Source organism: Seriola dumerili, unplaced genomic scaffold (genome assembly GCF_002260705.1).
Source record: "Seriola dumerili isolate Sdu_G_001 unplaced genomic scaffold, Sdu_1.0 BDQW01000138.1, whole genome shotgun sequence".
Taxonomy (NCBI): domain Eukaryota; kingdom Metazoa; phylum Chordata; class Actinopteri; order Carangiformes; family Carangidae; genus Seriola; species Seriola dumerili.
Genome location: NW_019174393.1, coordinates 1,178,732 through 1,204,465, shown reverse-complemented (window position 1 = coordinate 1,204,465; position 25,734 = coordinate 1,178,732). Strand labels below are relative to the sequence as shown.

Here is a 25,734-nt window from a genome sequence, read left to right as displayed (position 1 = left end):
ACTGTAGGAAACAGAGGACAAATTGTTACATCAAGGCCTCCTGTTGCCAAGAGGAAACAACTCTTGGATGGGTCTAAAAGAGGAGAACCTAATAGGGAGTAATGCAATAAAACCCCAGCCCATGCAGTGGTAGTTAATCTCCTAAATCCCCCATTAAATCTTTGGCATGGATGGGTTTAGGGAAAGGCAGAAGGACAACACGTGGATGCCCAGCGCCCCATCAGGGGCTAATCAATAAAAAAAAAAAAAAATCCCTCCCTCCTCTCAATCTGAGACCACAGGGGCACAAATGTCCCGCGTCTGAGATTAACTCTCCCAGACCAGTTTAATCCCCCCCCCCCTCCCCCGGTGCCCAATCTGGGCTGTTTCCTCCGGGACGCTGAAAGGCCAGTGAGTTTCATCAAGAGCAAAACGCTGGATTGCAATGAAAAAAAAAAAAAAAAAATCCTCCAAAATGATGGTTTGTTTCAGGGATAAAGACCGAGACAAACACATCGACACTGACAACCGCCTTCTTGAACAAAGAAGCCTGTGGATGCTTTTCTGCCCCCGAGGGTTATGAAACTTGTTTAACCAGTGAGGGACCAAATGAAGAGAAACTCAACATGCTCTTACAGGAAGTTTACAAGATGATTAAAGTTGACTTTAATGTTATTTTCTCACCTTGATTTATTATAAGTTGTTTGAAGGAGAATGGTGGATTTTGTGTAAACCTTCTGGATCCACCCACAGAAATATATTTTAAAGGCTCTTTATTGCTCGTGTGCACATAGAAGTGGTTCAGCTCTTTGTTTATGAATTGTGAAACATTCTTTTAAGACCTCTGGGAACTTGATAAAAAAGACTAAAATATGTGACCTTTGAAATTCCAAAGGGCGTCCAAAAAGTTTGCAAATGTAATAAATGTGTCATGGTGAATTTTGGGGAAATGACCAATGCGGTCCATAAGTATTTGGACAGTGACACATTTCCTGTTTTGTTGGCTCGGAGCTCGGAGCTCTGCACTGGATTTGGAAGTTTTCATGGTGTTCACATCTGTATTGAGTAGACCGGTTTATGGACAGCGCAGGAGGACAATGACAGGGCTGCAGCTCCTACACTGCTCATCTGATGTGGTTGTTGAAACCTTCAAATTAAAGCTCTGAGTCAGCACTTGACCCAGCGTGGTCATTGTTGAAGTTAAAATCCAATGTGCTGGAGTGTGGAGCCAGAACAATCCAAAATGTTGTGAATTTCCACCAGGACTGCATGAATATTGGGGTTGCAGCCACTTTAATCACTATTTATTTATCTACTCATTTATATCTTTGATAAATCAATTAATTATTTAGTTTATAAAACATCAGAAAATAGTGAATAATGTTCCTAAAGCCAAAAGAGACGTCTTCAAATTTATCGTTAACACAGAAAAACTCAGCAAATTGTCACATTTCAGAAGCTTAACATTTCTAATTGTTTCATCATCAATTTCTGCTTGATGAAATCATACGTTGGTCCTCATAGCTGTAGCACACTTAGTGTTGGAAGAAGCAGATGCGCAAGATCTGTGTGTGTGTGTGTAATAGTGTAAGGGGGGGGGAAAAAAAACCAGTCACTTAAGGGGGATTTTAAGGGGAATAACCGTGTTGAAGAGCTGCTCCTCGTAACGTTTGAGTGGACTCTGGTGACTTTCAATGAGAGCTGCATGCTGACAACAGTGATGTGTCAATGCAGCTGGAGATTGTAGCTGAGAAACAGTGATAGGCTGTGAAGAGGGGGTGGGGGAGAGTGGGGAGAGGATGGATAGAAAGGGACGTGGGACGGTTAATACGATAGTGTGTCACTGCTGACGCCAAATTTACTCTCAGCTTGTTGTTTTTACGCAATGGATGTTATGCTGAGCTACTTGTGGGCACGTCTGGGGGTGGAGAGGTGACAACGCATACACAACACACACCACACACACACACACACACACACACACACACACTCGGGTGGTTGTGGAGGCTGTCACAGCCCTCGTAGCCTCACAGTTCTGTAAACACACTCGGCAGCGGGAGCCGTCTCAGTGTGTTTTGTGTGCTTTAATTTTCTCAGGGTTTCAAGGGTGTTTTTTTTTTCAGACGCAGGACTTTATTCCACCTTCATCAGAGGATCGTTGGATTCCCTCCTTCTGTTTTTCCCGCCTGGGTAAATACCAGCAATGATCCTGATCAAAAACAAGGATACTTCCCGCTCTTTTATTGGATATTGATTTCAAAGTCGAGCGTGACGACCGATGATCTGGATCTGGTTTTTTGGCTTGATTTTCTTTTTTTTTTCTTTTTTAAATGTATTTATTTTTTTGAGGATCGCTGTGCGATGGCAGCGAGCCTCGGCGTTAATTGCCAGGTTGATGAAAGTGGGTGGAAGTCGGTGAGTGAGTCACTGGTGATGTGACTCCACGGCCGAGGACAACCGCCAAGGCAAGTGACAAACAAGGTCTGTTGTTGTGAAGGTGCTGATTTTCACATATTGACGTTGTGTTGATCACTCCGGCCAGTTTCAGACACACACTGGGTTTCATTCGGTTTTGTTTATTGCACGTGCGGTTTGTTGACGTGCTCTGGCTTCTGGTGACATGGTGGTTTGGACCTGTAACATTTACCATGATTGCAATGAGAGCTGACAGGATAATCGATCAGAAAAAATTGATTGTTTAAGCGAAAGTTGTCATCAGTGTGAGGATTTGTTGTTGAATTTTCTCCCATTTGGGACGGTTGGTTTGCAAAACAAGTGAAGAAGGACTCTTGCATGATTCTAGGAGATGGTCTGCAGGTTATTCAGTAATGAAAATAATCGACTGCAGCCCTGATGCAACGTCTCCAGTTTGATTCCTCTCTCATCTCTACCATCTCTAATGAATAAAAGTTAGAAAAACACCCTCAAAATACTTACAAGTAATATTATACACAAGAGATGTAGATGAGTGATACCCAACCTGGGGTTCAGGGACCCTCGAATGGGCCACAAGATGAATCTAGGAAAGAAGAAAAAGTGAGAAAGAGTGAGAGAGCGACTGAACCGCCAACTTGTAACTACATTAATTAGGAGACGAGACACATGAGCTCTGCTCTGCGAGCGATTGATTGACTGATCACATCACACGTTTGCCTCACAGTGATTAATCAGAGCGGCATGAAAATCAAACGTTGCTGGGGAAAGTAGAGACTAACAACCTCAATCAGTCCCAATCAGGTGTTGATTGGTCGGTTTGATAATCACCAGTTTTTTTTTTCTCCATCATGTTGAAGTGAGTTAGAACCGAGTGGAAGCTGCTTCATTCTGAGGGATGGCACATAGATTAGACAGAAGAAAATGGGGGTGGTTTTTAAATCATCGTGTTGTTTACAGGGAGACAAGTCCTTCGAGTGTGTGTGTGTCACAAATACATATTTACTGTCACACTTCCTCTTTTACCGCCAGTATTCAGCTACAGTGCTGTCGCTCTGCAGCTCTGCGTTTCTCTCTCTCCCCTCATTTTCAAATCGCGCTTAATTCACCAGCCTCGTTCTCCCGCTCGTGTCGTTCCAGTTTTTCTACTCCGTCGGACTCTGATTGGTCATCTTGACGGCGTTCTTTCTTTTTGCTGTGGTATGCAAATACACGTGGCCGGCAGACGGTATGCATTGGTAGAAATTGCAAAACGCAGAAGACAGAGGAACAGGCTTTTCACTCTGCTTTTTGAATGATGCTGAAAATGAGTGTTGTGTGTTGAAATCTACAACTTGTTTGTTTTGGTTTTATTCGCTTCGGCCTCTGCTCTGAGAGATCAGCTGCTTCTTGTGTTGATTGAGTTAAAGTTTCTGGAGGTTTGTATTCATTTCTTCCTGCCCTCTGCAGCCACAGTGACCACCGCCGCTCATGCAAACCGCCCACTTCTTCTTTTGTTTATTCTAAAGAAACTGGAGATGCAAAGTGCATCATTTCCTGTCTGCCAGATGACTTTTCCAAGGAAATTCTAACTTGAGAAGTGGGTGTTTGTTTGAGCACCCTTTAAAGCCTTTATGAACTGTTGTTTCACTGTAAGAGGAGACTGTTTCTCATCAAGTATCTTGGACAAATTAGGTCATTAATTGACCTTTCTCCTCCTCCAGGGGCGTCGAGGAAAGAGAGGGATGCACTGAGGAAGAACTGGAAAGCCTCAGGTCTGAAGTTAACACTCGCCGGGGAAGTGGAGGATGCAGTCTCGCAATCAGGAGCAGCCATTGGCCCTCGCCACGGTCAAGACGTACAACTCAACCAATGGGAAAGAAGAAGAGGTGAACACAGGTGAGGCCCTGTAGCTTCATCTTTACCCTCGTAAGATCAGGTGAATGATAAGGTAGACGTAGGAATCTCTGTCTCCTGGAAAGACTATGTTTGATATTCGTCTATAAATCACTGTTTCCACACTGTGTTACTCTGACTGTTTAGTCTGTTGTAGATTTTGAAGTTGTAGGTTTTGCATCAGGCTGTTCTATTATTGGCGTTAATTACCTTTATTTGCAGGCTTATGGCATAAGCACTGTGTGGTACTGTAAATGTTAATGGAGCATTTTTAGGAAAAAAAAAACTTGAGTGTCGTCCCTTTCGTCCCTGTGTTTTCAGAGGAAAAACACACACACACACACTCTCACACACACACACACACAGGTTGAAACACCTCAACTATAGGTTTCTGTGTGAGCCCCAGCTCATCAGGATTCGTTAGTGTCTTATTTCTCAGCATCAGCTCGTGTCAAGTCTCCAGAAAAGCTGTGGTTTTATGAGAGTCCCTCTCTGGATCGGTAAATCCCAGCGACTACACCTTCAGTAATTACACTGTGTCACAGGCAATGATCAATATGGTTCAAATGATGCAACACTATGAGATACTACCAGTGTGTGTTTTTTTTTTTTTTCTTTTTCAGTTCAGGTGAAGATGGAATGTAATTAAAATAATATATAATTTTGGCACTACCTTTACAAAAAGAAAGCCGGTGGATCATAAGTTGTGTCGTATGCCCCATGATGCATTGCACAGAGGGAATGGAGGAAATGCCCACAGCTGAAAAAATGAAAACAAATTCTGGATTGTGGTAAAACAGCTTTGTTTACAATCCTGAATTAAGAAAGCAGCTTTTAGGAACGCTCTGGTGACTGCATGCCACGTAACCACAACGACCATGGTTCGATTCTGGCCGTGGATCTTCCTTCCTGCCTCTTTACTGGTGACGATTGAATAAAGGCAAAAAACTCCAAAAATAATCTAAAAAGAAAAAACTATTAAAGCTCCATATTTTACACTATTCCTGTGTTTTATTTTGAAGTGTTGATCCATAAGAAGATATATTTGTGGCTTTAAGAACCAAAAACCATCTCAGTGTAGTTTTACATCTCCTCTCTCAGGCTTCTCTCTGGAGCTCTAGTAACAACAGGTCTGTGAGCCAATCAGAAGAGAGGAGGCTCTGAGCCTCTCTTCTGATTGGCTGACTGTTGTCTGTGTGATCTCATAAAAAAAATATATATATACAGCAGATTTCAGGTAAAAACACTCAGAGAAACCAAATCCTGCAAGGTTTGGATGGTGGGTCCAGGTGGGCGGGGCTTGGTGACTGCTTTGTTGTGACATCACAAAGTTCCAGAAGTCCTGACGGCTGGTTTTAAGGCTCAGTTTCTGAATACAGGCTGTGTGCATTTCTCTGTGGACTGAGGCTTTGATACTTTCACAGTATTAATATAGAAGCTAGAGCTGATCTATAATCACACAGCACATGGACAGAGACCTATATATTATATGGGACCTTTGAAGCGTTATATTTGGATGTCGTTTAAGTGGGAGTGCCTTGCCAAAGTAACATTTTGTAGATTCTATCATTTCCTGCTAAAGTAAGTTGATATTAATATACTGACTGTTTTACAACTACTGTGTCACACACAGTCAGTATATAGTAACATAGTTCTGCTTTTAGCCTGTATTTTACATTTTGGTAAATGTGCACCATAAGAAGTCTTGTTTATTATCTACAAACGGTCCCTATTTGCACTCTGATCAAACAATCAAGAAAAGGAAAACTTCTGAATTTCTTTGCAAGATCACGTAAAAAAAGTTTGACAGTTTGTAGGAACATTTTCCTCAACACAGAAGCAAGTGGTGTTCATTCGAGTAGTTCGTATCTGACATCTTGAATTAACTGAGAAGAAAATGTGCCATGTTTGACACACAATGTGTCGGCAGGATGATAAGAGTTGAGCTCTGTTTGTTACCAAATGTGTGTAAGTGTGTGTGTGTGTCTGTGTGTGTGTGTGTGTGTGTGTGTGTGTGTGTGTGTGTGTGTGTGTGTGTGTATGTTCACGAGAAGAAGTGAGCAGAAACAAACTCAATCAAAACATCAGCTTCCCACCGCGCCGTCTCATTAGACAGAGCAGGTTCAGTCCCACACTCTTCACACTGAGGAGTCTCCAGAGACACACACACACACACACAGACACACACAGAAACACAACGATGCTTTGGTAAGATCGGCTACATTTACAAAACATGAAGCCTGTGTGTGTAATTGCCACCTGCGTGCCCTCCCCTGAACGAAGGTCTGTTTGATTGACGGGACATTTTGTTCATCCAGATGCGGAGTCCATGGAGGAGGAGGCGGAGTTTAACTGGGAGGAGTACATGGAGGAGACGGGGGCAAACGCCGCCCCTCACACCACCTTCAAACACGTGAGTGACCGCGTATCATCTTCGCCTTACAATCCCATCGCCACGGTGATCCTTTAAATACAGCCTCTCGGTTTAAGTACCATATGCAGAAATCCTTTAACGACACATTGGAGCGAGCCAGGCCTCGGCATCACGGTGATGATGCTGCTCAATGGAGCGCTCCCGTTGGCTTTGTTCCCCGTCGTGACGCAAAAGTCGTTTGACAACCTCTGCGGGCTTCTGTAAACACTTTTTGTGGGTAATTACTGCAGCACAAAAGCAAAGCAACACAATGAAAACAAAAACAGGGCAAGGTCGTTTTAAAATATTTAGAGACAGAAATTCCAGAGTCGGATGAAATGATCATGGTTTTTAATTTCAGCATTCCTCATCATCCTCTGTCTTTTTCTGTTTCCTTGCTCTCAAGTGGGCGTGGCTTAGATATATCACAGTAGGCAGGCATCCAATGGTTCCTTTTTATTGTTCATTTGTGGACAATATTCTAAGTTTTGGCTTTATTGCTTGGTATTTTTCACTGACTGATCCTTTAATCCTTCAAGTAGAGCTCGGTTAAACCGATCTCGTAACTATGAGAGGTGTGTCTTTTGCATTTATTGTACTTAATCCCCGAGTGTTGGCGATGTTGCTGTGGAGCACGTTGTTGTTGAATGCCTGTCTTCTCTGTTGTGGTTGTATTCATCTAACAGTTGCCGCAGACACAAAGAGAATTTCTGAAAGAATAATAAGTCAAACTAACTAGGTTACAAATGTGTACTTTCACTTTTTAAAAGGGTTGCAGTGATTTCCTAAGTCAGCTGGGCCCTGTAGCTTTTCAGGAAACGTGACTGAAACAGGAGGAAATGGTGTGTTCGCAGGGGACTATTTTCAACGGCGGATTAATCCACATTTGGTGGTCTAGCGAGTATTTGGGGCAGCAGGGCAGTGTGTGTGTGTGTGTGTGGATCTGGGTCAGAATAAACTAACAGTGTGTGTGTTTGGTTAAGTACAGGGGGGGGAGTTTAAGTTTAACACTTAGTTTAATTTCTCCTCGGCTAAGGGAGTTACTTAAGGGTGTTTTGTTAGTTAAGAAAAAAAGTTAAGTTATTTACAGCAGTAAAAGAGATTTTACAATTTTAAAATTCTACTGTTTCCATGGAGACCGCTGATTAGCTGCCATTAGCACTTGTTGAAGCAGCTATCTCATCCTCCTGCTGTTGCACAAAAGACCTTAGCGACCAAAGTAAGGAGAGAAAAACTAAAGGTACCTCTGACTTTATCTTGTATGAATAAAGAAAATGGCAACAGGTATCACAAGTGCTGACGGCAGCAAAGCAACGGTCTCCGTGGAAACGGTAGAATTTTACCACCTTTTTCCCTTTGTTTAAAATTAAGGAAAACCTTTTAAGAGATTCTGTGCAACTCCCTCAAGTAACTCGCTCAGCTAAGGAGAAATTAAACCTCAAGTTCTCATACTAAAGGTGTTTTGTTCAACCAGCCCCCGCTGATCTTTATCTCTGATATCTGAGTCAGGAAGCCGCTTAAATTCTCTAGAAAACTGAATCATCAGATAGAAAAGAACTAACGCACAACTTAAAACTTGTTTGGAATGTATTGATGAGCGTATCCACTCGATCAGAGCTGAGACTGTTGCATGTAAAACTTTAATGCAGAGTGGGGAGGTGGCGTGAAAGGGTGAGGTACTTTTTTCTTCTCCCCCCCCCCCCTTTGGCAACAACTCTGCAGGCCATCTGCGCTCCGCTCTGATTCACCGGGTTGAAACTGTCTGATACCAAAGTGAAGCAGAGTTAGTTCAGACTGATGATCACGGTCCGGCTCCGCTGAGCCGCGTGTCGCCATCAACGAGTTAAAACTCACCTGCTTAATCAACATCTATAAGAAGGAAATCGACATCTATACTTCCTTTTAGTTTTTACTTGTTTTTTTCTCTTCAGTATCTGATCTGGGCTCAACTGAAGAGCTGCTGTATGTTATCAACACGTGTGTGTTCTGAGTAACTGAATTAAGGGGATTTTCCAAAAATAATACTGAATCAGCTAATTGTTTGTTTTTTTTTGTTTCCCTTTCTTCTAAATGTTGTTGTTCGTCATCTGAATGCTGAGCTCAGCAGAACGGCCGCTGTGCCAAAATCATGATGAATTAACTTCCCGAGGCAAAGCTGAAGTTACTTGAATATATAAGTGGCCAGATGTTATTTTGACTCTGTGTCCGTTGTTGTTTTGAGGATCAGGGGCAGCAACTGTAACACGGTCACATTCTGTCTTCTTTAGATATTTCCCTCGTTTATTTATGTTGTATGATACTCCATCATTTTTCCCTCAAAGTGCCACTAGACGTAAGATGCTGACTGCTCACCAGGTGAATGACGACTTCTCTGTCTCCGGTGGAGCTTCACGTCATGTCTTGAGGAAATGACTCGGGTGACATCACTTGAGTTACCAAACAGAGGAGGGTTTTAATGAAAGGCTAGCGTCCTCTCTGGAAGTTTGTGGGATCCAGTGTTTTCAGTTTTGTCCTCCAGCTTTATTACTTTACTTTATTTATTTATTTATTTATTTTTACTAACTCTCTTTCAAGCCTCTTAAACCTCTCTGACCTGCAGCAGGCCAGTTATTACAAACTGGTTTAATCCACTGTGCTCCATTTCAGATTCTACTAAAGATTTAAAAAATCCCAGAAGATACTAAAATACAAAATGATGCTGTGTGTGGATGTATGTGGCGTGATAATTGATGTTATTGATTAGTTTTTTGTTATTTTCTATTTTATAGAAAAACATATTGAGACTAAGAAAATGAATATATTAACTATCAGATAAAGTATTGATTTGGAAGCTGAGCTCAGGGGCGGGGACGTCCCGTACCTCTGTGCATTTAAGTCATTCACTTTTCTCTTTCTCCGTGTGCATGAGCTCCAGTAATGTTTTGTTTTTTATATTTTCGACGCGCATCATTGGCTCGTCTCGACGCCTGTGAAGGTCTTTGAAGTGCACAGACCTGTGTGGGAGCTGCTGTGCGGATACAGTTTGATTGACAGATGGATTGATTGATTGATTGATTGGTGTAATACAGAATCTACTTTGTCTTTGATTTTTTTTGATTTTTTTTCTGTTATTTCTTCATGATTTGATTTGATTTGATTTGTCTTGGGTAACTGATTATTGATCCGGTTTCTATTAATTGGCCTGTTACGATGTGAAGCCGCAGCACTTCATTAAAAAACACTCAGACTCCTCTGATGTCATTTTAGTTTCAATCCTCCTCCGAAAAACAACTCATCCCGTTACCAAACAATTACCAGGCTTTGCCTCCATTACCATGTTACATCACAGGAGAGGGCCAGATGGGACGAGCGCGGTTGATCCTGGATGCGAGGTCTTTATCCACCTCAGCTGACTCTCCGTCTTTGACCCGACGGCGCAGCTGTCCGTCCCGGTGAGGCTCGGCGGCGCCCGGCGACCTGTCTGTCTGCTCCGTGGTTTAAATAACTAAAGAAGAAAATTTTAAAGAAGTGTGTCAGTGTTTCAGTGTTTTACGTCACGCGGAGCGATGAGCGTAATAAGGGTTGAGATTTGAATCTGTTGGTTTTTAGTGAGCGAGGCCCCGGCGTCGGACAAACTGTGGTGATTTGAGCGGCTCAGGTCTCCTGGGAAGCTAAATTGCCTTGTTGGTAAGTGGATTGAGTCACTGGGAAACAGACCATGAATTCCCCAGAAAAATGTGATTCAGTAAAGTGCAGCCCTTCGTCTCTCTCTCACTCTCTCTCACTCTCTCTCGCTCTCTCTCTCTCTCTCTGTGCCTGGACAAATTGAAACAGTGATTTCTCTTGGGCCTGCACACACACACACACACACACACACACTACACACACTACACACACTACACACACAGTCAGTGTTTGCTGCCGAGGCTGCCCGTAGCTCTCTTACATAAGCCAGCCGGAGTGATACAGCACGTTTGCATTGTTGCAGCAGGAAGTCACGGGGCCATTTGTATTGTGTTTATTTCTAAGATCTTGGCTTTTTCCATTCACTCGAGAGAGTGTGTGCGTCTGTGTTGAGTGTAGAATGTGAACATCCTGTCGGGCTCGTAGGGTTCTCGAGAATTGTATGGCAGCCTGTGGCTATGGTGGAAATGCATTATGTGCTGTGCTGCATTCAGTGTCTCGCGGAGGGAAAGCGATAAATCAGTGCGAGGAGAAACTGAAAGGCTGTTGTCTGGGACCGGTTCCAGTCAGCTCTTGGGGGACAAAAAAAAAAAAAAAGTCTTCGTTAATTCTGCTCGGTGATTATTAAACTCTCACCTGCGGTTCATAGCACCGCTGCCTGCAGTCGAATTAAAAACTGTCTCAGGTAAAGTTCTCCTCTGATTTAAAATCGTGTGGTTGTGGCTGAATCTCACAATTATTTTCTTTATTGGTTTATCGTTTCAGTTTATCGACTGTTCAGCCTATAAAATTCCCACACACGGACGTCTCTGAAATGCTTGTTTTGCTCAAGAAAACGGTCCGAAAAACAAACAAAAAAAAAAAGATTCAGTTTACAGTCACATATAAAACAGTGGAAAACAGCAATTCAGTGTCTTTGTAGAATTGCAGTTTAAAGGATCTATTTTCATGCATCCGGAGGAGATATCTTGATGACGCCTTCAGGGAACTTCTTCAATTTTGGCACGAACATTCACTTAGACTCAAAGATGAACTGAATAGACTTTGGTGGTCAAACGTTAAAGGTCAAAAGTCACTGTGACCTCACAAAACACGTTTTTTGGCCATAACTCACAAATTCTCACACTTACTTAATTATGACACAATTTGACTTAAGTGTCTATAAGGATAAAATGAAGTGATGGCATTTTATTTCCAAAAAGGTCAAAGGTCAACTTCACTGTGACATCATAATTTTCTGCAAAAGCCCCGCTGGTTATTAGTCAATGCTTTAACTCAGGAAGGAGACATTGTGACCTTATTTACCACAACTTGGCGGGTCGGCGGAGGGAACAGCCACGAGGCGGTGATTCTAGTTCCAAGATTATTTGACCGTTGTAGTTTAGTGGAATTTATAGGGAGAGATTTTGAAAATGAAAAAGCAAAAACGAAGCAGCAGAGGCAAAAATATCTCGACTTTTAGCCTCAAATGTGAGTCAAGCTCCAAAAACACATGATCCTGCGTTACAGCTAGTAACTCCGACTGTCTGTTAAAACAAGTTAACCGTGATGACATCTGCTTCCACAGGCTGCGTATTACTTCCCATAAACTGACCTTTATGTGTAAAATTAGTGGAGTTCCCTTTTTATACCTTACATCTGTTTCCTATTGTGTAAATCTGATCAGAAAGCACCAAAAGCATCAATATGAAGGCGAATGGTGACAAACGTTTTGATGGATTATTACCTTTTTAGTTCCACATCTGAAGCAACGATGTAGCGCCAACCTTTCCTTTAACAATCCGTCTCCTCCCAGGTGGAGATCAGCCTGCAGAGCAGCTTCCAGCCCGGTATGAAGCTGGAAGTGGCCAATAAGAGCAGCCCGGACACGTACTGGGTGGCCACCATCATCACCACGTGCGGCCAGCTGCTGCTGCTGCGCTTCAGCGGCTATGGCGAGGACCGCAAGGCCGACTTCTGGTGCGACGTCATGACGGCCGAGCTGCACCCGGTGGGCTGGTGCGCCCAGAACGACAAGGCCCTCATGCCCCCTGAAGGTAGGAGGAAAACACATGTATCTGAAGCATCAGGCCGCCACATGAAATCCCTGATAGGAAGGAGGTTCCTCATGCAGTTAATAAGTTAGCACAACTTTTTGCTGCAAAATCAATTGAGGATACAGAGCTTTATTATACTTAAATGAAAGGCTCGTTATGTTCTGGAAATTTATCAGGTTTTATATTTATTGTTTGCAAGACAACAACAAAATTCAAGGTGATAATTGGATCTTAAAGCTCCTGAAGGGTTGATCCATAAGAAGATATATTTGTGATTTTAAGAACTAAAAACCATCTCAGTGTAGTTTTACATCTCCTCTCTCAGGCTTCTCTCTGCAGCTCTAGTAACAACAGGTCTGTGAGCCAATCAGAAGAGAGGAGGCTCTGAGCCTCTCTTCTGATTGGCTGACTGTTTTCTGAGTGATACAATAAAAATAAAGCAGATTTCAGGTAAAACACTCAGAGAAACCAAATCCTGCAAGGTTTGGATGGTGGGTCCAGGTGGGCGGGGCTTGGGGCATGGCTGAGGGCGGTGACTGCTTTGTTGTGACATCACAAAGTTACAGGAAGTCCTGACGGCTGGTTTTAAAGCTCAGTTTCTGAATTTCTCTGTGGACTGAGGCTTTGATACTTTCACAGTATTAATATAGAACCTTGACCTGATCAATAATCAAACAACACATGGACAGAGACCTTTACACTGGATGGACCTTTAAAAAAACATTTTTTCACAACTTTTCACATCTTATTTTTGTAGTTTTATCCATTATATCTATTATTCAACTTAACAAATGCAAACAGTCCCTCAGGTTAAACATACTATGTAAACCAGTGACTGTACATAATATATTAGAAGTGAAAATTAATGTATATGTTCACATTTTCACCTGTTTTTAATCATCCGCAGTCACTTTGACCTTTGCCAGGTACAAATACATTTGTGCGCGTTGTCTTTTGTTTTCACCTCTGGTCAAATCAAAATTAAAAGCTAAAATTTAGGAGAACAAGCCTCAAGTGAAAATGGTAAATTTTCCTTAAAATACTGCAGGTGGACTCTTTTGGTTTTCTTTATACAAAATGTGACCTTTTTAAAAAATACTGAATTATTATCTGACTGAGTCTGAGAGACTCAGTCAGATAATTTACTGCTCAATTTGCATTTTGTGGCAACAGAAACAAAAGCAAAAGACAGTTTCCTGAGCCGTGCCTGTTGGATCATTAACTTGTTTACTGTAAACAGGGGTGAAAAGTGTCTTTTAGATGTGAAGAAAATCTGCGCAAAATATTTTTTTTTCCAGTATTTTTTGGGGGGATTTTCTGCCTTTTTAATTGGGTGTTTTGTGTCTTTATTATATGCACCACGCGGTTATTATTGTAGCTTAAAAAAAACAGTCTTAACTTTATTTTTTCTTGCACTGATGATGATGCGCTCGTAACATGGTGTGACCGTATAGTTGGTTTTTCAAAAAATCTTTTCCATCCTGAAGGAATCCGATTGAAAATCTGCGGCACGACACTGAGTCACTTAAGGGTTTTTAGGTAGTCGCACCAAAGGTCAGCTAACCGTAACGCACGCGCACACACACACACACACACACACACACACACACACACACACACACACACACACAAACATGTGAACACCTCCCATCTTCACCTCACAAAGAATGCTTTAAATAAACTGAGCGGAAAGACAGGTTTTCCTTGAAGTGCTTTGACTGTCGCTGCCAGTTTTCTAACCGACACATCACGCCCTTCGCCATCACATTCGCTCAGCGTCATTCCACCTGCCAGCCAGGTCACAGCCAGAGACGGGTCTTCTCCTCTCCCCACCCCCCTCTAAAGAGGGACCTCTCACTCCTCACCAAAATAAAGCGTCACCTTTAACATCTCCTTTTTCCTCTTGCTGTCCCTTTCACAATATCACAACTTTTTGCCAAAGCTTTTCACTCACAGTGATATTTCCAACTCACCCCCCACCCCTCCGTCCACCCCCCCCCCCCCCCCCACTAGATAGATGACTCACCTTCTCCAGCCTCGTTCAGACCATTTGTTTTACTCGACACTTTCCCCCGCTGATGGATAGCCCGCGTCTCTGTTGTTGTGGAGACGGTGAGACGACCTGGATATGTTTTCCACCTGACTCGGTCGTCCTCGCCCTCACGCCGGCCTCCATATGTCCCCTTCACCAACTCACTCATTTTTCCCTTTTGTAGCAGCAGGTGATTCATAAACGTCTGTTTTCACGTCTCCGTGGATTATCTATCAAACAGGGAAACGACACGTTCATTCAGCAGTGGAGTCGCCTTCATTTATTTATTTATTTATTTATTTATTTTTGTATTTCAAGTCACCAAGCACGACATGACAGCAGGGAGTGATTTACTTTTACCATCAATCAATCTGTTGGATGATTTTTATTTATTTTTTTTAAATGCCCATCACAATTTGACGTGTTTTGTTTGATTAATTGTCCAAAAAAAACGTGAATATATTCAGTTTACAGTCGGAGAAGAGGAAGGGAAAAGCTGGAAATTTTTTTTTGCTAAAAAAAGATTTTTCCAATTAGTTTTCTGTCAATTAACTGACTAATTGTTTTAGCTTCACACTGGAGAATTGAAATATGTCAAATCACATCCGTTAAAGAGTTCAGATTGTCAGGATTTTGTCAGAAAAGTATTAATTTGTTGAGCGGTGGTGTTTTTAAATGTGTTTACGCTCAGCAGAGATGAGTGATGAGGCTTCACTTTGTGTTTAAACTCTCCATCCTCTCAGTTTGTGCACAGCAAGTGATGAAATTGTTGCCGTAAGGTGAAAATCTCTCTTAAAATTAACACTCATATAAAGTAACGACGACGTTTTCATCTGAAGAAACATTCACAGATTCACAGAGGCGGGTTTGAAATGGAAAAAGACAGAAAAACCATGTAAATATATAAAAGAAAAACAGCCGTGTGAACGTCTCCAAATCACACCTGAGCTCGTTCGCCTCTCTGCAGGTGAGGCAGCATTTACGGCTCGTCCAAAACACATCTGGTGAAGGAAGTTGTTGGCGTGTATTATGATACGCACCTTGTAAGAGTCGACTGGACGACGACGTGATCCTCCAGCCGTTCTGTAGGTGTGCCAAACAAGTCGAAACCCGCTCAGTAGATTGAAGTAAGAGGGAAGGTAGATTAGATTGAAATCATCCCAACAACTCCAACATCTGCATTTCTTCTTTTTTATTTGATGGCGACAGTAGAGAGAGACAGAAAAGTCAAAACACCCGTTTACTGAAATAAAAAACCCCCAAAAAAAGTAAAAGATATTGTATTTTTTTACTCACGTACATTTATATATATGTCAATATATCACCAATTTTCATAATATCAGTTGAGAAAAGGGATTTCAGCCGAAGTTAAAGAAAAGAAATCTGTAAAAATGAGCTGTTTCTGTCCACTAATGTCCACCTCTATTAACCATCTCCTCCTGTGTCCCTCAGGAAGCTCTTCCCTTCGCTGTTTCCCCTCTTTTCCTCTCCATAATAATAATGGACAGCTGACAGTGCTGCGTGTTTAATGATGCAAACCGAAGCATAAATCATGTAATGAAGGCGGCTCTATATTCCCCACAGAGGCTGCTGCAACATACTGTCAGTTTATTAATATGGCCACAAAAAAAAATAAAAATTGTTGCTTCATTTCAAGGCTTTGCATCATTTTATGCATATTTGTGTGTGAGTGTGTGTGTGTGTGTGTGTGTGTGTGTGTGTGTGTGTTGCTTAGTCATCTGGAATATGAGAGCAGCGTTATGTGTGTGTGTGTGTGCGTGTGTGTGTTTTTGAGTGCTCACACCTGTGTTACAGTTACCTGTTTTATTTGTTTCCTTTTTGTTTGTGTTTTTGTTTCTCAGATAACGTTTACCTAAGAAAAGGTAAGCAGCGCTAACAGCGCCTCTGACTAACTCGCCTGCCCGGCTCACTAGTGGCTAACATCGAATCAACACTGTGTCAACGTTAGGCCGCATGTACAGTGTGCTTCCTCCTCCTCCTCCTCCTCCTCCTCTTCTTCCTCTTCCTCTTTTCATCTCTCTACAGGAAGTGACCTCACAGCTCAGTTGTCATGCCTTGCATCTTTCTTGCATGTGACTCCTCTCTAGCTGAGTGTCTTAGCAGAGCGATAACACACACACACACACACACACACACACACACACACGCACGCGCTGCTGCCTTTGCCTGCTAAGACCAAGCTGTGCTCGTATGATAACTAGTGCAAAATGCAGCAGCTCGGTCAGAAATGTGACGCTTTGATAAACAGGCGTGTGTGTCGGGGGAAGAGAAGGTCACTGGTCCAGGAGTTTAAGACGGGCTGGATGTGAAATGTGTTTGAGCAGATAAGATCAATATGTGTCGCAAAAGTGTCTGAGAAGTTTCTGTTATCACTTCTTTAGTGGCTAAACTGTCATAAACACATGTTTCTTTTTATAATCAGTTAATTGTGTAACTTACAAAAGAGTCACAATTACATGTTAATGATGTGTAGGGTAGTTTGCTCTGCGTGTATTGTTTGTCCTCTTTCATGTTTGGGTGTGTGTGTGTGTGTGTGTGTGTGTGTGTGTTTGGGTTTGTCATATGACTGAAAATCATATTTAAAAGAAAAAAAAGACATACCGATGAGACCAGCGTGTTTTCCCGACAGCCATAACATATTTTTCAGAGGACGTCTCAGGACTCCTGGTTGTAGCAGTGTTGTATTTGTTTTGTAGTTCAGTTAGTAGCAGCTCCAAACCTTGTGATAGTTTCCCACAATCCTCCTCCTCAGCGGCTAAAGCTGAGATGTTTAACTTGTTTGTATTTAAAGAGCTAATCTTGCATGTTAGCTTAAAGTTAAGATTCAAGGTCGATCTTTGACCTTGGAAACCAGCAGTTTGAGGATATTTAAAGTTGTGGATGTGTGTAGCTAAAGAGACAGGCTCAGTTCGCCCTTTTCGACCCACGCAGATAAAACTCACATTAAATGCTGAAGTGACCCAAACTGAAGTGTGAACAAACCAAATCTGGGCGAATGGGACACGACCTTATCATCTGTATGGTCTGCTGACCTCTCGGGACGCGCTCGCTTGTGCAGCTCTGTCACAAACGACGTTATTGTTGTTGATTCTTGTTCGTGTGCGACTCACATTTGAGTTGAAGCCGGGCAGTTTACACATATGTCACTTATGAATACGAATGTGAGCGCCGCCATATCATCCCCGTGAATCCTGCTGATATCACTGTGTTGCTTCAGCTTTAATGAAGTAACAGGGAAACTGTTTCTGTTTGTTCCTGTTTATCTCTTTTTTTTTTTAAGTTGTTTTTCAAAGCTGTGTGCAGCACAAAAATTTCATTCAGATATCAGGGCAAATAAAACCAAAACTGTCTTCACGGTTGGATAACATCAGATGTTTTTTATTTTTCACAATGTGGGTGAACCAGTTAAGGAAAAGCTCAGGCTGTGAAACACACAAAAAAGAAAAACCATCTCACAAGCTGCAACCAGTCAATCACTTAAATGAATTATAACATAATACAAACTTTATATTTAACACATTTAAAACACTTTGAAAGTGTTGTTTCAGAATAAAAGCGTCAAATAAAAAGTTTTAAAAAAGATAAACCCTTCACACCAGACTGAGCTTTAAGAAGAGATGTAAGACTTTCACAATGACTGTACACAGCAGGCTTTTGATTGGTTCCCTGCTCACTCCGCAGTCCGTTTTCAGAATTTGCTCGCTTTTGTGAGAAGGTGCGAAACCAGAACACAGATTTGTTTTAAAGTGTTTCAATTGGACTAAACCACATATAACGAACACACCTAAACGCCTTGTCAAACTTGCTCACTCGCTCCTAGAACTCAGCCCACACACACACACACACACCCTTACAAACACACACACACCCTTACAAACACACACACTCCACTTCAGATGCTCCCCTGCTAAGTGATGCGTTCGGCAAAGTGCTTGTGCTCATCAAATCAGCGCCCGAGTTAATCAGCGTCTCCGTTTGCAGCATTGCGAGCACTTCTGTTGTGTAATTTGCTCATTTTTCGACATTTAAAAAGTCATTTTTACAGGCTAAAGCGTTGATTTTTCCACCTCGCCTGTAATGACTCCATGCCCCCTCCTGCTTTTGGATTATTAGCTGAGAATAACTCTTAATTTAAACATGGTAACCTCGTGTTTTTGTGTGTTTTTATTACGAAGATTTTAAGCAGGAAGGTGCATGAGAAATGTAAATTAAGTTTTGACGAGCGAAGGCAGATCTCGGAAAATAAATCTTTTTCTCTCTAATCCTCTGGCAGGTAAGTCAGAAAGTTAAATTAACAGCGGTTACAGATCCAGACAGTGACGTGTAATTCAACCTACTTTGCATATTTATGGTGTTTTTAGTGCACGTGAAGCTCGTTCAGACGGATTCGAGCTGCTGTGGATTCCCTTGGTATCTCGTGTGTGTGTATGTGTGTGTGATACATTCAGCCGCTCATGTAAAGAGGTTATTTATATATTTTTATCTTTTTGAGGCTACATCACAAGTTTGGTCATGTGGGTAAGGTAGCTGCTCGTCGAACAGATTTCATTTGCATAATGAATTCACCGTGCCTGCTGGAGATGACGCGCTCAGATAGACCTGTCTTCTTCTTCTGCTCTGTGTGTGTGTGTGTGTGTAGTGTGGTGTGCTGTGGTGTTTCGCTGTAATCAGACTGACATTGCTTTAGTTTGGGTGTGACCCTTGCGACCCCTGAACCCAGACACACTGCTTTTATCAGCTGATGTGGAAAAGTGGATCTATGCCTCTAGCTCCAGTGTAAAGGTCATATTTTACCTTTGATTTGGTGCATTATTAGGCCGTACTTTGCTTATAAGGAGGTATATGTAAGGTTTGCTATTGCTACATAGCTAGCGTTAGCATTAGCAGCTGTTTACTTACTAGTCTAGAAGAAACATTGCAAGTTATTCCTTTACTCACCAAGAGCTGGAAACCAATGCCAACGTTAAATCTTGTCTCTATCTGCTTTAGTTAGCACGCTAACCAGCTAGCCTGTCTCATCACTTTCCGATACCGAGTCACTGTAGCTCCCAATCTGCCCTGAAGACACGGCGCTGCTCGGAGGGCGTATTATAACCTCTTGTCTTGTAAACACAATGGCAAGAAACCACGTTCGGCGGCAAAGAAAATGTACAAATGTGTTTTAAGAATAATTTCTTGAGTATTCAATTAATCATTTGGTCAATAAAATACCTATTGACAGTGTCCTTAAGGCCAAAATAAGGAAATGTTTGGCATTTTTCAAAATAGTTTTTCTGTCGATCGACTAAACGATTAATTGACTAATGGTTTCAACTCTAAGCTGTTTACATTCTCTGATTTACTTTGTGGTATAAAGAGACAACAAACAGGTTTAATTTTGACTTTTCACGCAGTCACTGCCTCTAAATCTGAGCGTTTCCTCAATTTACTTGATCAGTAATCTCCCCTGAACTTTCAAACCTGTACTGACCAATCGCAGCTCTTGCAACAGTCCAAGTGTAAATGTCCGCAGCAGCAAGACATGTACTTCTGCAGGTAAACAGCAGATTAGCTCAGTCCTGCAGTGTGCACTAACAATACTAATCGTTTGATTTGATTCAGTTTGAGCATCGCGACCATTTAAGATAATAATTTGCATTGAAAGTGAAAAACTTCCAAAAAGTTTAAGATTTAAGGATTTAAGATAAACTTTTCCACTGTTGTCCCAAAAAACAGTAGGAACATAGTGAAGGTAGAAAGAAGCAGAGATATAAATATTACTCAACAGTAACAACACAACACCAACACATACAAGCACAAAAACCCTACAAGTAATCCTACAACAATAACTGCCACCTTCAAAAAGAGAAAAATGATAATTAAAGTCACATTTGAGACATAAACCGACAGTCAAAACCTCTTAATATTTTTCATGATGTGCATTATTCTTGTACGTGTGTGTTTGCCTTACACACAGTTGTTCGTTGCCACATGGTGTTGCAGCAGACGTTGAGCCAGAGTCAGGTTTCTGTGGAAGCTGGTTCTGCTGCAACAAGCTCACAGACGTGCTGTTGTAATGAATGAGTGGGCAGCGTGCAGAGAGGGGCTTTACGTACGGTGGCCCTGAGAGCTCAGTGCACTGCAACTGAAGAAAACACAAGCACATAAAACAAGCTAATAATAATAATAATAATAATAATCTTCAATTATAGAGCCTCTTTTCAAAATCTAAATTCTTAACAAAGGCAGTAGATTTCAAATAGAAGTAAAACAATCAGGGAATAAAAACGAGTACAGAGAAATAAAACTTCACTTCAAGGGAAAAGTAAAATTAGGAAAAGCTGTCGGATAAAAGTGAGTTATAAGAAGGGACTTGAAGGAGATCGCAGATCGTTAGTAGCACCGACGACAGCGGAAGTGTTTCCAGGGGGACGCACTTGCTGTTTCGATGCTTTGTGACTTTTGAAGTTAAAAGCATTGAACAACAAGTGCACATGGACGTTTTATAGCACATGTATTATAATGAATCCATGCAAGTGCGTCACTTCTTTGTGTCCCCTGGAAACACTTCCATTATGTTGTGAGCTCTCAGGGACACCGCGTATATTTTTCTTCTTCCTCTTCTACTTAATTTTTTATTATGTTTCTTCTTCTTAATTTTCTGCTTCTTCCACTTCTTCTTTATTATTATTAATACATATATCTTTGGTGTCTGACAGTGGGAAACTTCACCACGCTTATTTGATATGAGCTTTTGCACATCTTTGCCATAAGTGATATACTGTATATTGACTTGCACATACAGTATTCTCTCAGTAATGTCATGATTTCTACCGTCACCCAGCGCCTGTTTTAACTTTACACTGGAAGCAGCAGCGCCTGATACAACACAACACACAGCTCTAGTCTGCTTCACATTTCAGCAGCCCTCCCTGCTGCAACCTCTACATTTGCATAACCTCACTATGGTTCTGTGTTTGTCTTGTATACTATAGAAGATTGTGTGTGTGTTTGTGCCTTTTGTTTGTGTTTGTGTGTGTGTGTGTGTGTGTGTGTGTGTGTGTGAATAGGCTTCATTTTCATAAGCAGTATGCGCCTTTTTAAAAGAACCTTTTTTTTTTTTCGTGAATGGAGAAAAGAATCAAAGGAAGTCTACGTCAAAACAGACACACACCATGACAATACCACTGCGGGGCTCTTTAGCACTTAGCGCTAACACGTCGCTGAGGTAATTCATACTTACACAGATTTGCAGTAATATTCCCTGCCCTGTCATGAACAGGACTATAAAAATGTTAACAATATTGCTTATGAAACCGCCCCGGCCAAACACAGCAACACGACAGTGGGACGTCGCTCAGTAAACACACAAGGCTTTTGTTTTGTTTTGTTGTTGTTTTTTTTTTTTCCTCGCGCCCACGTGCTCGCGGCCTATTTGGAAAACCTGTCAGTTAAAATGGAGTTAAATTACAAAGGGCTTTCCAGCTCATCTCTATGCCGCCGCGTAATGACTGGATAAGACGGAGCGAGGAATCAGGCGCAATTTGCTCCCATTAACTCTGATTAGAATCTGTTGCACCGCTGCGATCACGCGGCTGAAGCACCGAGACGATTTTCTCTCCTTTAATTATAACATTGATTATCTAAAGTAAAGCTTTTAAATAAGCCCGGGTTGTTTACAGAGAAGAGAGGGGGAATATGCAAATATGCAACTTTCATATATTCTTGTTTGTTTTTTAATGTTAAGATATTTGCTCGGAGACTGAAGCCAGCTTTGGTGCAGCCTGGGCCTCTGGGAAAGGGGAGGAGGAGGAGGAGGAGGAGGGGTGAGGTTGGCACCGGGACAGTTGTAGAAGAATGGGGGAGGATGGGGGGGTGGGGGGCTTTAAAGATCTCTCCTCCCTCAAGGTTAATTATGCACTTATTGTTATGTGAAAGTCAGGCTTTCACCTCTGCGTGTCTGCTGCCTTCAGGATGGAAATGAAGAATAATAGATAATTATTTATATACACAGCAGCACTACAGCAAAATGAAGCCGCAAGCTGGGGAGGAGGGGGGGGGGAGGGCTGAAGGGGGGGGGGTGAAGGAAGGAGGTTGAAGTTTGCATGTTTTAGCTTCTGCTGCAACCATTCGGCTGAGCTCTAACTGGCTTCATGACTAATCTCAGCAGGATCTGTAAAAATAGTTTATCTATTTCTGCACACCCGAGATCAACACAGCAGTGTGTGTACAGCTTGTGTGTGTGTGTGTGTGTGTGTGTGTAGCAGTAGCAGTAGCAGCAGCAGCAGCAGCAGCAGCGAAGAAAGAAAATAGTCTCACAGGAAAAAACAGTATTATTAAACAGCCGTACAGTGAGCGCCTGGGCCACAGAGACGTTCGCCGTTCACGTTAGCGTCACAGGAAAAATGGCTTCTCCCGTGTCGACACGTCAAATTATTTGCTGGAATAATTCCACGGTTGTTGATTTGAGTTTGAATCAGGCAGGACATGTGGAGTCAGGAGCCGTGAGTTAGAGGTTTTATTGATTTGGTCGATTATATGTTTAAAATCCTCAGCAGCCGCTGAGGAGCTGAGTGTCAGAGATATTTACTGGAATCTGTGATTTAAATGGGGATTATAATAATAATAACTGTAGTAAGAAGGTTTGTTGAACGTCTCTAGTTTGTTTTGGAAACAGCTGTCGCTGACATTTACTAAACTACACGGTGTAAAAGAGGGAAAACATCTGGCCCTCAGTTTCTAGAAACTGTAACTCCAGCGTGTTCGATATTTACTTTTTCAGAGAGAGAACGTTTGTGAGAACGTTTCGATGTTTAAGCTCTACGTGTGTGTGAAAGATGAGAATTCGTTTTTTCTTATTTACCACAACTTCTCGCTGTGGTGATCACATCTGTCACACCTTCAAGTAAACATGTCGCGGAAACAAAAACAAAAACAAAAAAACAAAGACAGCAGTTAAAGAGAGAAAGTTTTGGCGGCACAGTGTTGCAGTGGTTGGCTCTGTCGCCTCACAGCAAACAAGGTTCTGGGTTGGAAACCGGGAACCTTTCTGTGTGGAGATTCTCCTCTGCGAATTCTGGATTACCTGCTGGTGTGAGTATGAGGGTGAATGGTCAAAGGTCAGGTGGCTGGTCGTGTCGGAGGTTAGTTAGACGTTGAAGACGTGAACAAAATAACAATCGTTTCTTTAAATGTTGGTTCCAGTTGGAGTTGAAGCGCTGACGGGGGTTTGAAGCGTAAACAACATGTTGTACGACCACGTCTTTGTTCTGAGAGACAGGAAGTGATTAATCCTACAAATAATTACACAAGTGATTTGCATTCATCAAATTCAACATAATAATGACTTAGTGTCTCATACTGTAAATGCAACATCTGGAAACAGGTGTTCTGTGACCTGATTAGGAATTTGACCTACGTGCTTTAGTTCGATAGCTGTGAGATCTGGATCTCATAATCATACGATCGTTTCTTGCACTTATCAGATATGACTTCTGTAGACGATGGCGCTTTATTTAACCCCACCCCACCCGCCTCGAAAAGGTGCGTTTGTTTTGTGTGCAAGACAAAGCGACAGAATGAAAGTTGTAGAGAGAAGTTTAAGACCCCTCCTTCTCTCCTGCCTCTGCACAGCTGGCCAGATGCTGTGTGAAGTGTGTGATTGTTAGATTGGAAAGTTACGGAAAATTGTTGTTGACCCCCACCACCCCACCACCCACCCCCCACCCAGTTCTGATGTAGCTTTCAGACGCTGATAAGCACAGTGTTTGAATCACGCTTTAAAGTGAAAGTCCATCTCCGTCCATTCATTTTGCCACAGCTTATCTTATCACACCTCTCCCCCGAAACAACTTCTGAATCATCCTGTGGGGAATCCCTGGGGCGTTCCCGAGCCGGAGGAGATATGTCATCTCTCTCCAGTGTGTTCTGGGTCAACCCCAGGATCTCTTACCAAAGTAAAAGCGTCAAAATCAACTGCTATCAGCTGAAGATTATTATAGAAAAAGTTAAAAAAAAGTTAGTTTCAGTTAAGAAGTATAAATACTCATTAAATTAACTTTTAAAAAACTTTCAAATAACAGGGTCCAAACATTTAGAGAATGGCAAGATAGATATTAATAAAATCATATATAAACATATAAATACTTGTTTTAATAACCTTGCATATATAAATAAATATATATTAACATGTTGTATATGCCAACAATATGTTATACAATATACAAATTGGTCATATTTTTAATATATGTTCATATATGCGTAATTTTACTGTGGGTATTTCATGTGTTATAAACCTATAAAGGGGCATAAATGTCATAGATTAGATTTCTGTTTGGGCGTTAATGTCACACTGAATCAAAGATGTTTGTAGAAAAAGTCAAAACAAACCTTTTTTAGCAACATTTCAGTGAAGAACTATTAATCCTCATCAAATAAACATCTTTTTTTCCACAGTTTAACGAACTGACCGGCCGTTATTTCAAGTACCTCTCCTAATATAAACTGTTGCTGTAAAAAAAAATCCCACTCAACATGTTGGTTGGTGTTTTTCCCTGTTAACTGTTAACTGAAGATTTTAGAAAAGTAAAAAACACACAAACAGGAGCTCGATAAACATGGTAAACCGAGGACACATCCTCAAACACTAGTGCTCTCTCCTGGCTCTTTACCATGGAAACACACCCACTCATCTTCATCACCAGCAAAACCAAACAAAACAATACAACACAAAAAAAAAAAAAATGTTCCAACAAAAACACTTCACAGTTCCAAAGAAGCTCGAATCCAGAAGTTCCTTTCAGTCTCAGCGGTGGCGTGCTTCACAGTACACAGACTGCATTTCACTTTCACTTCAGCTTGATGCTAATCAATGCTGCAGGGAACGTCAGTTCTCACAGCGTGTTGGAGTCATTCTGTAACTGTGACTCATTTGGCAACGTTTCAGTGGCTCCTGCAAGTGTCTGAGCTTGTGGATGCTTTTTTTTTTTTTCCAAGTTACTAACAGGAAGAAAAAAATAAAACATGCAGGACACTGAAGGTTAGCATCAGCATCCTCCTTGAATTTCTTTAAAAGGAGTGGAAAGGACAAACAGGAGTCAGAAGCAAATGAAAAGCAAAGCAGGAATTATATAACTCTGCTGCATTATGGGAAACAGGAAGCAGCACTTGGCTTCTCAGCCTGGCTCCGCTCCACCTGGCATATATATATATATATATATATATACACATATGTGTATGTCAGTGTGTGTGTGCTATCAGTCATATTAACTAGACACAAATTTCTTTCGTGTTGCGGTAACGTT

At 41.7% G+C, this 25,734-nt stretch overlaps 1 protein-coding gene across 6 annotated transcripts in view; it reads left to right on the top strand.

Annotated features, from left to right (window-relative positions):
- Positions 1–25,734, top strand: part of sfmbt2 (Scm like with four mbt domains 2) — a 47,250-nt gene that overhangs the window by 2,349 nt on the left and 19,167 nt on the right. For 2 of the 6 annotated variants that reach the window (XM_022749135.1, XM_022749136.1), the window contains exons 2-5: positions 4,116–4,290; positions 6,606–6,700; positions 12,159–12,399; positions 16,294–16,314. In XM_022749135.1, coding sequence (XP_022604856.1) covers positions 4,200–4,290; positions 6,606–6,700; positions 12,159–12,399; positions 16,294–16,314 — 448 coding nt within the window. In that variant the 5' untranslated portion in view covers positions 4,116–4,199. Of the gene's footprint in view, positions 1–2,102; positions 2,170–3,570; positions 3,641–3,933; positions 3,992–4,115; positions 4,291–6,605; positions 6,701–12,158; positions 12,400–16,293; positions 16,315–25,734 lie in introns of those variants that run through there. The other 4 variants (XM_022749137.1, XM_022749138.1, XM_022749139.1 and 1 more) reach the window with 4 other exon arrangements.